The sequence below is a fragment of the Octodon degus genome, unplaced genomic scaffold (genome assembly GCF_000260255.1).
Source record: "Octodon degus isolate 3935 unplaced genomic scaffold, OctDeg1.0 scaffold00065, whole genome shotgun sequence".
Classification (NCBI taxonomy): domain Eukaryota; kingdom Metazoa; phylum Chordata; class Mammalia; order Rodentia; family Octodontidae; genus Octodon; species Octodon degus.
Window position 1 is genome coordinate 7,291,113 of NW_004524641.1, and position 12,000 is coordinate 7,303,112.

General features: G+C 38.6%; 1 protein-coding gene across 6 annotated transcripts in view; it reads right to left on the reverse strand.

Moving 5' to 3' along the window:
- Positions 1-12,000, reverse strand: part of Map3k20 (mitogen-activated protein kinase kinase kinase 20) — a 193,661-nt gene that overhangs the window by 180,735 nt on the left and 926 nt on the right. For 2 of the 6 annotated variants that reach the window (XM_023719096.1, XM_023719095.1), the window contains exons 1-2: positions 1,053-1,247; positions 683-875 (exon numbers count right to left, since the gene is read on the reverse strand). In XM_023719096.1, coding sequence (XP_023574864.1) covers positions 683-841 — 159 coding nt within the window. In that variant the 5' untranslated portion in view covers positions 842-875; positions 1,053-1,247. Of the gene's footprint in view, positions 1-682; positions 876-1,052; positions 1,248-12,000 lie in introns of those variants that run through there. The other 4 variants (XM_023719098.1, XM_023719097.1, XM_023719099.1 and 1 more) reach the window with 3 other exon arrangements.

Sequence of the window (12,000 nt, forward strand, 5' to 3'; positions counted from 1 at the left end):
GGCTGAATATGGGGAGCATGCTAGGCCACGCTCCTGGCCAGATGAGAGGTGTAAGAGTTCTTCAGAGCTCACCCAAACCCAGCATGAATTCCAGACTTGGAAGTGAAAACCTGTTTCTGGTTTTAAAAGGAAGGGAAGCTCTCTCTGGCTCCAGCACCTACTATTTCTTCATAAAACCCATCAGTGTGAGACTTAAGTAGAGGTGAAATCCAAGAGGCTGGTATTCCTTATTTCAGTAGAAACGCCAATCTATTTTTACTTTTTAAAAGATAATTCCTGAGGACTACAAATTCAAGGAGAGAAACTGGCAAGGAGATAAAACCACCACACATTACTCTCTACTGACCCCTCTTGGAGGCTGTAGGGAAGCAAAAGCACAAACCCTAGGAAGGCCTGGAACCCACCTCTGCTCCAGGAGAGCAGCTCAGGGAACACAGGCTCTTCTATGCCACAGAAAGAAGTCCTCCCACTTCAGATGACCCCTACTCGAACTCAACCCTGAAGCACACGCTGCAAGAATTTCTATTTATGGGGCTCCCAGAATGGAAACTGGGAAACAGCCTCATGCAGCAGCCCCAATGGCCTTGCCAGTCCCTTGCAGGCCTGTGACCCTCTAACTCTAGGTTGAAAACCTTATGTAAGTGCTGCCATGCCCATTTCTGATAGCAGGAAAAGACCTTACCTCCTTCTCTATCTTCAGTAGCTTCTTCACAGCCACCTCCTTGTCCTGTGATATCCATTTGGCTCGATAAACACTCCCAAAACTTCCTCCGCCGCAGTTTTCAAAAAACTGCAAATCATCAAATTTAATCTGCACAAAGGAGGCGCCGAGAGACGACATCTCATAATGACAAAGTAGTATACTTCCACAAAACCTGCAAAGAAAGAAAAAGAAAAGTTGGATTACAAATAAATTACAAAGAATCCTTTGAATCCTACTTCAGAGAATGTATAACAAGTCCCTGAAATGTTTACAAAAATCATGATGACTTGAGAAGAAAAAAGATAAATCAAATGAAAACACACACACTGGCAGCCTGTGCAAAACTTACCAGCAACTTGCCTAGGCTTTGAAATACAGCTGTCCACAGAGGGACAAAACCTGTAGCAGCACTTCCTACACCTCCAGAGGAGCTCTGCCTGAAGGGTACTGTGTCACCAGGCCTGCTATCGGGAAGCCCAGACAAACGGGAAGCATGCTTTCAACAGAGAGCTTGCATAGCTCTTCTGGCATGTATGGCACGCCATCTCCCCATGCTGCACTCACTTCACACAAAATATACACAACCTAAGCCACCGAGCATCCCGGCACCAGCTCAGCCAGAACACTGCACGCTGAACACGTGTCCATCCAATGCTTAAGACCCCAAATCAAACTTTCAGCTCAGGAATAATAGAAAAGCTGGCCAAGTATTTTTCCAAAAGTGGCTCCCTGTTCTATATACTGTAGCAGAACTTAATTAAAGAGTAGAAAATTTGCCCTTGGTTATAATATATTAAGTCATCCAACGATCACTGCCAAGGATATTTATAAAAATATTATGCTTGTTTCCAGAGGAACAGATTACCCCTCCCAGAGATATTACAATGATATTTTCTGTGATGTAAGAAGTCTTACTGTTCTCCAGGTAAGTGTTCATTCTTAATATTCTGCATAAAACCACAGACTAACAGAAATAAAAAACAATGAACTAAACTTTCAAAGCTGCATAAAAAGCTAAAAACAGTGGTTAAATATATATATATATATATATTCTTGTCAAACTTACACAAATCCACATCTGTAGGATGTTCTATAAACAACTGGCCTGTGTTCCTCATGACTGTCAATATTATAAAAGTTTTTCTTTTTTTAAAGTAAATGCATGGAAACACTCTAACACAGTAATTGACAGAAATATGATGACTAAATACAATGTAGTCAATGACTAGGTTCTAAATAAAACAAAAACTACAGAAAATATGACTAGGATTTTGGAGATAGCTGAATACTAACTACCTTAGATAGTATTACTTTATCCAAGACAAATAATGTTATTTTACTTTTGTAGGGGGATATCTTTGTTCTTGGGAGATAATGCAGATATATAATATGTACAACCTACTTTAAACAAATCTGGTAGGATCACTGTCCTCCTTAAAAAGGGGAGGGGCAACACACCAGACAGAGAAAGAGAAAGCAGCGTGGTAAAACATTTAAGAACTGGTAAATGTTAGTGAAAGCTATTTGGGCATCTTACTACTCTTGCCATTCTTCTGTGAGGTTGATTTTTTTCAATATAAAAATATAGACCAGGAATGTATTCACAAAAGCTCCACAGTCAACTGGGGCTTTGCTAAGTAATGCAGTCAGCTCAAGGGTCCCAATGTGCAGCCTATGCTCTCACATTTTAAGAATGTCAGGCTACTGGAAAATGTTGGCTTCTTATATGAAGTCAAACTGCTCCACTTTTGGGAGAAGGCAAGAGAGAGAAGGGTCGATTATTTATCCTGAAATTCAGAAGATGGAATGTATATAAAAAACATGGTTTGGGAGAAACACAAATCTGATAGAGGCTACAAATGTATCTGAATCAGTAATCACCTTAACAACTTTTCTATGACTGATATTCAGTAAGTTGTAAAAAAAAGAAAATTTGGATAAAATTTAGGAATGTGCCAAAGTCAATACATAGTATACCCAAACTAAAAAGTTCATTCAACAAAATGCAAAACATTAAATGTAACATTTTTCCACCATTATAGATGCTAGGCCTACATGTTATGGAACCTTATCCAGGTATAAAAGCAATCTCAACCCTCTGAGGCCAAGGCAGAAAGATCACAACTCTGAGCTCATCCTGGACAATTCAGCAACTTATAGAGACCTTGTTTCAAAATGAAAGATATAAAAGGCTGGGGATAGGGCTGTAACTCAGTGCAATGCCCTGGGTTGAATTCCCAGTGCTTGAAAAAAAAATTTTTTTTTTAAATTTTTTTAAAGAAAAAGAAATAGGACCATAGAGCACATAATACAAAACAAAATCCCCCTATCCCACTGTTACTCACATCCAATTCATACTCTCCAGAGGCAAATAATTTTAACTCCTTTAGCATTTCCTCCTAGTATTTAACTTCACATTTCTAAGTGCTTACAGTTCAGTTTCTCAATTTTATTTTCTATTTTAAATACTATATATGTTATATTTGTTCGATCCTCTATTTCTGCTTACATTGCAACATTTGGTTAACTCAATATATACTTAGTATTTACAACAGTCTGACAAAATGAATACTATTTCCAGAAATATCATGTAGAATTTAATGATAATATTTTCTTTTTTGAATAATTTTGCCTCCCCTAGAGTTATCAGTTGTTGTTTGTTGTCATTGTTACTTGTTTAGCTTTTTATGCAACAGTCATGCACCTCATTAAACTCCCAAGAACTGTAAAAACAAAAACAAAACAAAACAAAATCCTTTACTAAAATAAAGTATCTGGTTCTTTCTTTAGTTGGTTTTTTTTTTGTTTTTTTTTTTGAGACCTTTCACATTTGTACATACTTTATCCTGCCTCTTCCTGGCTGGAATGGCTGGTAGGCCTCAACTGAACTGGGACTTCCTTTTCCTTTGAGGGAAACTCTACCTGGATCTTTCATTTTCTCCTTCTTGTATTTGTCCTGTATTTTGACAACATGTATCTCCCATTACCTACTTGGACAAAGTGCATGCAATATAAGTTTCGAGAATCTGTGAGTGCTATGATGTCTTGATTGGTAGCCTGGCAGGGTGTATAAGTCTAGGTAAGAAACTATTTTCCAGATTGCTTTGAGAGCATGACTTCTTTTTCTTGTAAATTCTAATAAGGCTATTGAGCAATCTGATGCTACTCTGATTACTCATATCCTTTTTACATTGTTTTTTTTTCCTCTCTGAAAGCTTTCAGGGCTACTTGTTATTTTCTATTCAACCTTGGAATCCTGAATGTTATAGGCTGTGCTTATGAGTGAGTCATTCTCACTCCTTATAGGATGCTCAGTGAACTGTTTCAATCTTTAACTCCTACCTTTCATTCCAGGAGACTTTCTTGTGTATTCCTTTGCCACTTACAGTCACTTTCACTTTGTGTCTTCCCAATTCCCACAGGCACATATAGAATTTCTACTGGCTTCTCTCATCTCACTGTACCTGGCACAGGCAAGTGTCTCTGCCTGGCCAACTCCTGTTCCTGACCACTTCTTTGAGCCCCGAAAGGTAATTTTCTCTTTTCTATGTCACAGAACCTTTCTGTACTTTTTCATCCTCCCTTCTAAATTCCCACCAGACTACACATAAATTTCACAAAGGCAAAACTCAGTTCTATTACACTTAGATCTTCAGCACCTTATACATGGCCAAATACAGAGCAGGTACCTTTTCTACCCAAAAATATTTGGTGAATAAATGAATAAATAGTTGCTGGTTATTCTTCATGATACTTTTTCTACCTTGAAAGATTTTAATCAAACTAAGTAAAATCTAAGGCCTGAGGTTTTTACAAGTAACCCCAGAAGATTCCAAAGCAAATTCTAATTTGGTAACTGTTGTCAAGGTTTCACAGGGATTGAAGAGAGTGTTTGTGAGCCTCCATATTGGCTTCCTCTGAGTCTTGAGGTAGGAAGGAGTAGTGCAGGAATAGAGAAATCCTTTCCAAAACAAAGGCAGAGATCTGAACCAGGATGAGATCAACAGCATTTAATCTAAGCTGGCTGAAAAGCATCCTTCTCTAGGATCTTCACCCCTTGACATGAAGCAACTCATTATATTCTTCCCCAAATTACTATTCCATTGTGATAGACCCCGCCACTTGGCATTGGCTACATATGCACTGGATCTAAGCAACTACCTGAATGTTTTAATGAGAAAAAGTTAAGTCTTGTTTGATTACTAAAGAGACTAACAATTCTAGTGTACCTCAACAGAGAGGTTTTAACCTGAGTAAACTTGGATTTTTTTTTTTTTTTTTTTTTTTTTGCTCCGAATGCCTTCAGGGCAGGTTTGGCTGGCTTGAGTTGTGGGGATCAAACCACAGCAACCTGAGCCTGGCTGCTTTGTTGAAGCAGCCACTTAAAGAACTGAGCTAAGGGGCAGGCCCCCTAATCTGAGTAAGCTTGGAAAACTGAAAAACTTTAGACAGAGTTTCCCATTCCCATATACAGTATATGAATAATGAGCTTTCTCTACTTCCATTTAAAGTTGTTATTCTAAAAAGATTAACATATGACCAGATGAAACATCTGGGTTGCTAACTAATCATGTCCACAGCATCTGGGGCAGACACATCTCATCAAATTATATTCTAGTCTTTCAAATGTACTCACCAATGAGTATACCAGCTACATAAATTTATTTACATACTATAACATCACATACAATGTTTCCAGCAATATTAAAAGAATAGCTTTTCCATTTTTTAAAGGCAAATTTTCTCCATGTAACAATTCCTGGTCTTTGTTTCTTTGTTTTTTTACCACACAGCCCCCTGAAGATTAAGCCAGAACAGGAGTATCAGAAATATTAAAGCAAAATAAGGCATCAAAACACTGAAAATCATAATTTAGTGGTTGAATCTGATCCAGTAAATAGTGGGAAAGCTGCCAACTGTTTTTTTTATTTAAAATTTCTTAAACTAAATTTTTTTAAATTACTGAAAAAATATATTATAAGCATCACCATTAAATTATCAAAAGGGGTACCAGAAGGTACAAAATCTAGGGGAGCATTATTTTATTTTTTAAAAGTTTTCCATCTTCCCCACAAAATATACTGTTTCTCTGCTCACAGATCTATTCTGCCTGTTTTACATTAGTGCCGATCATGAATAACTTATATGTCTTCCTCCTTTACGTGGGCCGTAAATTAAAACAAAAACAAAAACTATTCCACTAAAGTTCTAACATCCAAAAAGCAAGGTGTTAAATTAGTAAGACACTGAGTTGAATTCTAGCTGCATCCCTGAAACAATCACTTTTGCTCAGACCATGGCATTTACAGACCTAATAAATAAAAACCATAAATCCCCTCTACTTAATGTCTCAAAACTGACAGCCTAAAAGTAACTAGGTATACTCTGTATTACTTGACTTCATTGACAAATCTTTCTTCCAAATGACAGAAATTTCGACACAGAAGCAGCAAATAGCAAGGGAAAGATACCTAATCCAACAGAGAGGTCTAGTAGCAAACCCAAACCCACATGACCCCAGCCTAGACTGGACTCGGGCCTGTCTGACCTCAGTCTTCTCGGGGCAGCAATGCTTATCCTGTGCAGGTCTGGGGATGTGGGAGAAGGTGTGAAAGTGCCTTGCACAGTGCCCAGCACGTGGTATACATGAATACACGGAAGTTACAGTGTTCTAATGACTTAATAAACAAATCTACTCCTTCAGCCTTCACAGTCAGGCCTTCCTCAACAGCTTCCCCCTTCTCATTTTCAGAATTATTTTCTATTATATTCCCTTGCTTTTGCACAGCAATTATTAATAAACAAGCAGACAACAGATCCTTAAGTCCTTTTCATGTGCTTTTCTTTGTGCATAATTTTTGCTCATGCTTCTGTTTGCTGCCATTCTTTGGTTTAGGTCATTTTTGCAAGATCTTATAAGTAGATAAGACTTTTTTTTTAAACTATTGCTTGTATAGACAGTATTTAAGTTAATAAAGACAATACTTTTATCATTTGTACTTTTTAGATATTAGCATTTCTGGGAGCTATTTATGCAATCACAGCATTTGCTTTGGTAGAGTCCCTGAGTATACACCTTCTACTGTCTACTTCTGGACCTTACCTACTACCATATTGCACGGCATCTAGCTTAGAAAAAAATGTAACCTGCTTTAGCACACATGTGCAAATCACAATTTTAGAACATTAAACTGACTACAAAAGAACTTTTCTAGGAAAAAAAGGTCTTTGGACTTTCTCTGTTTTCATCTTTCAAATTTACATGGACCTACTATTTCTGAATTTAGGTTCCTCCTCATTTTCTATCATAATTTATACTTCTCCCTTTTTCACAAATGTAAACTTACGAGTTTATTCCTGACAAAGCATAGTAAGAAAAACTAATTTGTTTTTATCATGACCTGGATGAGATTTTTAAAGACTTTTCAAAAACAGCTCTCGGCCTTCAACAAAGTATTTTGCCAACCCTGCTGCCATATTTATTTATGCTGGTTCTTAATATAGAGCAGTTGTAGACCAATAAATTAATACCATTGTGCTTATCATCACTTAGCATCACTGCTCTGTACTTCTCTTTCTTTTTTTGGTAAGAGTCTTACCTTCCAAAAAAGGTGGAAAGCTCTGGTTTGGTTATTTCTCCAAAATGTCAGGGTCAAAGAGTCAAAGATTCTACTCCTGAACTGGATAGCTACTCCTGTGCTATTATTCTTTTATCAGTAAAAAAAGATAAAAGCTGCAAGACTAGCTAGAAGAGACCGGATATGTGAATAAAAGTAACTAACACTGTGTCTACCATACATAGATATTCCTTCAAGGCTGCTCTCAGAAACCAACATGTCTTACTTAGAATAGATAAGACTCAGTGACCAGGACTTCTGCAAGCATGGACTCCTGAAAGAAACAACTGTAAATAAGTATCTAAAAGACAGAAGCTATGGTTTCATTTTTTCCCATCTGTGCCTTACCATATAAGTTAATATAGCTGTCTAGAGCAAAGGTTAAAATAAAACAAGCTAGTTAAATGAAATATTTGTACTTTAATATTCCAATCAATAAAAATAGCTTCTCGGGCATGCTTTCTGGCCAGAAACATTATTATTATTATTATTATTATTTTTTTTTTTTTTTTTTGGAACCGGGGATTGAACTCAGGGCCTTGCACTTGCCAGGGAAGTGCTTATTCCACTGAGCCATCACCCCGGCCCCCTAGTAACATTATTAATAGAAGTAAAATATAGGAGGACCAGCAGAGTGGCTGTGGGGGCATTTACCCCACAAAGACGCTGTGTGGAGCATACCCCTGTGCTCACGGTGTGGGAGGAGACAGGCTAGGTCCAGGCTACTTCAGGGCTCCCTACGGTATGAGGAAGAGAAAGATACCAGGGCTGAGAAAGGGGGGAAGTACAACGAGGGTGCCTTTCTGACAGCTGACTGAAGAGGAAGGCATGGGTGTCCGGGGCATGCTTGTAAGTATAAAAGGCCTCCTTCAGGGCCAGCTGCCCACCGACCCCAGGCCTGCAGCTGGGCAGCTCTTGTTTCTACCCTGGAACCACTTCCTGTCAAGTAAAAAGGACCCAGCCCTCCTGGCTGTTGATAAACAAGGTGCCACTTCTGATGGGTTACCTAGAAAGAATACTCGCCAAGAATGGTAAATACATGGGTTAAAACCTGGTCATCTCCATGTAAGATGCAAGTTAGAAATGGGATCTGCTTGTGGTAGTGCACACATGTAATCCCAGAACTATGGAAAACTGAGGCAGGAAGATCACAAGTTACGGCCCAGCCCAGTCAACTTAGTGAGACTTTGTCTCAAAAATAGAAAAATTAAAATGGGCTGGGGCTGTAACTCAATGCAAAAGCCCTAGGTTCAACCTCCAGTTTCAGAAATAGAACAGAACAGAGACCAAGATCCCGTATTACACTTTGCTGATCCAGAGGCACAACAACCTGTAGACACAAGTTACAGGAAGAATTCCTGAGTGTTAGGTCTTCCCCAAAAGGAAACATGCAGCCCTGGGAGTAGTGGAGCGCAGTGGAAAGCGCAGTGTGGGGCAGACACAGGTCTCAGCTCTCTTGCATCAGTGCTAGGCCACTGGAACGGACACTCCTTTAAGATCCACTCTGGCCCTTGAAGTATGATGACTAACTAGACCACTATGAAGTACAGATGGTCTCCCTCCTCTTCCAAGGATGGACCATGAACCTGACAGCCAGCATCCTGGAGAAGCCCAGTGATCAATACCTGTGCTGAAAACGACTGGCCATCCTCCCAAACTCCTCCCAAGACCAAAACGGCGAGGGCCGAATTTCAGATTTCCATCCCTGTAACTTTAATTTTCCTTTCACTTCTCTCTGTTCTTAAAGCAAAAAAACAAACAAACAAACAAACAAACACCTTTTATCTTGAAAGCCAGAAGATAACTGAAGACTATGAAAACTCTTTGAAGGTTAACCTACCCCTAATCTTTTCTCAGCAAAATGGAATTGTGTTACTCCATGCAGCGGCTGGGCAGTGAACCAGCACCTTTTATGAACACCAAGCCCACATTCTTCAACTGCTTATTCCCGTACGTGGTATACATAGGTAATGAATAAACATCCTCCCTATAGCATCAACTTTACGTCAAGATTCAGAGAAATAAACATGCCTGTTCATCCTGGATGGGCCAATGAAGTGATACAGAGCCGGAAAGAAGAAGTTGCTATGTCCACATGGATTTTTGAGATTAAATGCAAGACTTTAAAGAAGATTCTTGCTTACACTGGAGGTATATATGGCTACAGCAACAGACTTCTGAACACATTCCTTCTCACAGGATGCTTGAGTAGAAAGGTTTAATAAGCAAAGATTCACTCTGGGACCTAAAGACAAAAATTCTTTCCTTCTCTTTCTGGTTCTCCTATATGGAAGTCCAGATTCACCCAGAAACAATGTTGTTGGGCCCTGAAGATAAGGTGAACTCAAAAATCAGCCATAAGAGTGGCCGTAAGCAGATTTCAGTTCCCAAACTCTACACCATGCCTTCTTCCTTCAATGTGATAATAAAAACCTCCTTCCTGCTCACAACATGAGGGCAAGCTTCAGGAGGGAAAAGTAAGACAAGCAGATTCTTCTGTGAATGGCTTAAGAAGTACGAAACCCTCCGCTCGCCCACTCAGTTGTGGAAGCTTCATTACGTGGAGTGATGCAAGCATTCTCATGTGTTGTTTCATATACTTATCATTAGGAAGCAGGCATGACTATCCAATTTACAGATGAGGAAACTGAGGATCAAGAGTGTAGACGTTGTTTAGACTAATTATAAATCACACAACCGGGACTCCACTCAGGTCTGGCTCTAAAATCTTACTTTTTTTTCCATCATATGTCTTTCTTTCCATATTATTCTGCTACTACCTGATCTCTCTCCTCCACTTTTCCATATTATTCTGCTGCTACTTGATCTCTCTCCTCCACTTTTTTTAGTGGTACAGTAATTGCTGATTGCTTACTATCCCCCTAATGGTTAATGTGAGGATTCAATTTCCTATTAGCGATTGTGTCGAGTTAGGAGTCAGATGTGTGGCTGCTTTGTTCTCAGTCTTGGTTTGGGATTATTTAATAATGGCTTAGGACCTAATCAATGCTTCAGCTGTCTGTAGGAAGGTCTTCCACAAAAGCACCTACGTATCAGTCTAACCTATCTAAGCTCTAGCATTTATGGCTCTTCCCCTAACAGGTACAGTTCTCTGGTCACAGTTGGAACTCTGCTTATTTGTGTGCAGCAGGGCAAGGTTAATAACCACAAAAGAAGTAGCCTAAATCTTCCCTGCAGTAAGACCAAAAGGTGTCTTAGCTGTTCCTATTACATTTCGATAGACAAGATACCTACCCCGTCGATCTGTCCTGGGCAGAATAAAATGGAAAACAAATGATCCCAATTGACTTTTATTTCCAGCATCTAAAGATACAGATATAAGACTATTTTATTCCAAGAACTACTATATCACCACAAACCCTTTTTTTCTGAATTCACTGACCCCCCCCTTCACCTATGAATCTTTCAATTCCTAAAATCCACTGTCCACTTTGTCCTTTTTCTTCACACTACCACCTTCACTTTATGTCTGACATCTTTCCATGAAATATCACTGTAATGTCAAGAGCGTTTTCTCTGATGATTCAATTATTCACTGCACGCCCTTTGTAACTCATTTCTAATCCTGCAGTCCTATCAAAGTCAGTTTCACTGCTCATTCTAGATAGGCACTAAGCCAATGTATTGCCAATAGCATTCACTCTGTGCTAACTTAAAATACTCGGTGCAACTTGCCAAGTTTCCTTATTTGGCAAAAAGGTCCTTCAGTTCTCATGATCTTTGACCATCCATTTTTAGATTCAAATCCTGGTGCTTAATATTTGGATACTACTCTCTCTGTGTCTTTATGTATCTCCTAAAAGAATAGGAAAAAGGGGTCAATCATGTATTTACTTTCCTAGACTCGAAAAAAATGTTGCTATTGTGTTATGGTTGTTCACTCTGAAATTATTACCACTAAAACTTATACTTTAACCACACTTCCCGGTTTAAAACAAAATTTTTTTTAAATGATTCTGAAGTTAGAGTAGGAATTATATTGTGAAAGATTAAAATAAACAGTGCACACTGCTCCAAAAGACCATTTTTCTTTTTCTTAATTTCAAACAAACTGAATTCATATTCATTTACAATCTCCCAAATCTCTCACTATTGTAGCAAGAATCTAAAACAAAGGCTTTACAAATGATAAAAACCATAATTAAAATGCAGCCGTCACATATTTTTAAATTAAAAAAAGACATGAAATTCCACTGTGCAAATAGGCCTTCTACAAAGAAGACATTAACTTGTCTTGAATCATTTGTTTATTTTTGTCTTCAAACATTTTCGTAGGTTTGGATCCCCTAATTCCTGCTGGTTGCTTTCACCTTAGGTCAGGAAAACAAGAAGACTCTCAGACAGCTTCGAGTTATCCTTTAGCAACAACTTTAACTCAAATATCCTCGAATGCATTCTGCAGGATGAGTCTCATACACATTATTAATGAAAGCTGCTTATTGTAAAATCGCTGGAACGGGCCACCAAATGGTGTGCTTTCACTATTAACAAAACTAACAAAAATAGTAATTAAGTTCCCCATAAACAGTGCTTATGCGGGATCTCAAGGCTCATCAGAAACATACATTTCTGGCAATCTAACAAGGATGATCCATTGTATTTTAGGCAATTCGATGTCATCTAGCCAGTTTGGAATTAGTTTTCTGAACGCTGTCATGC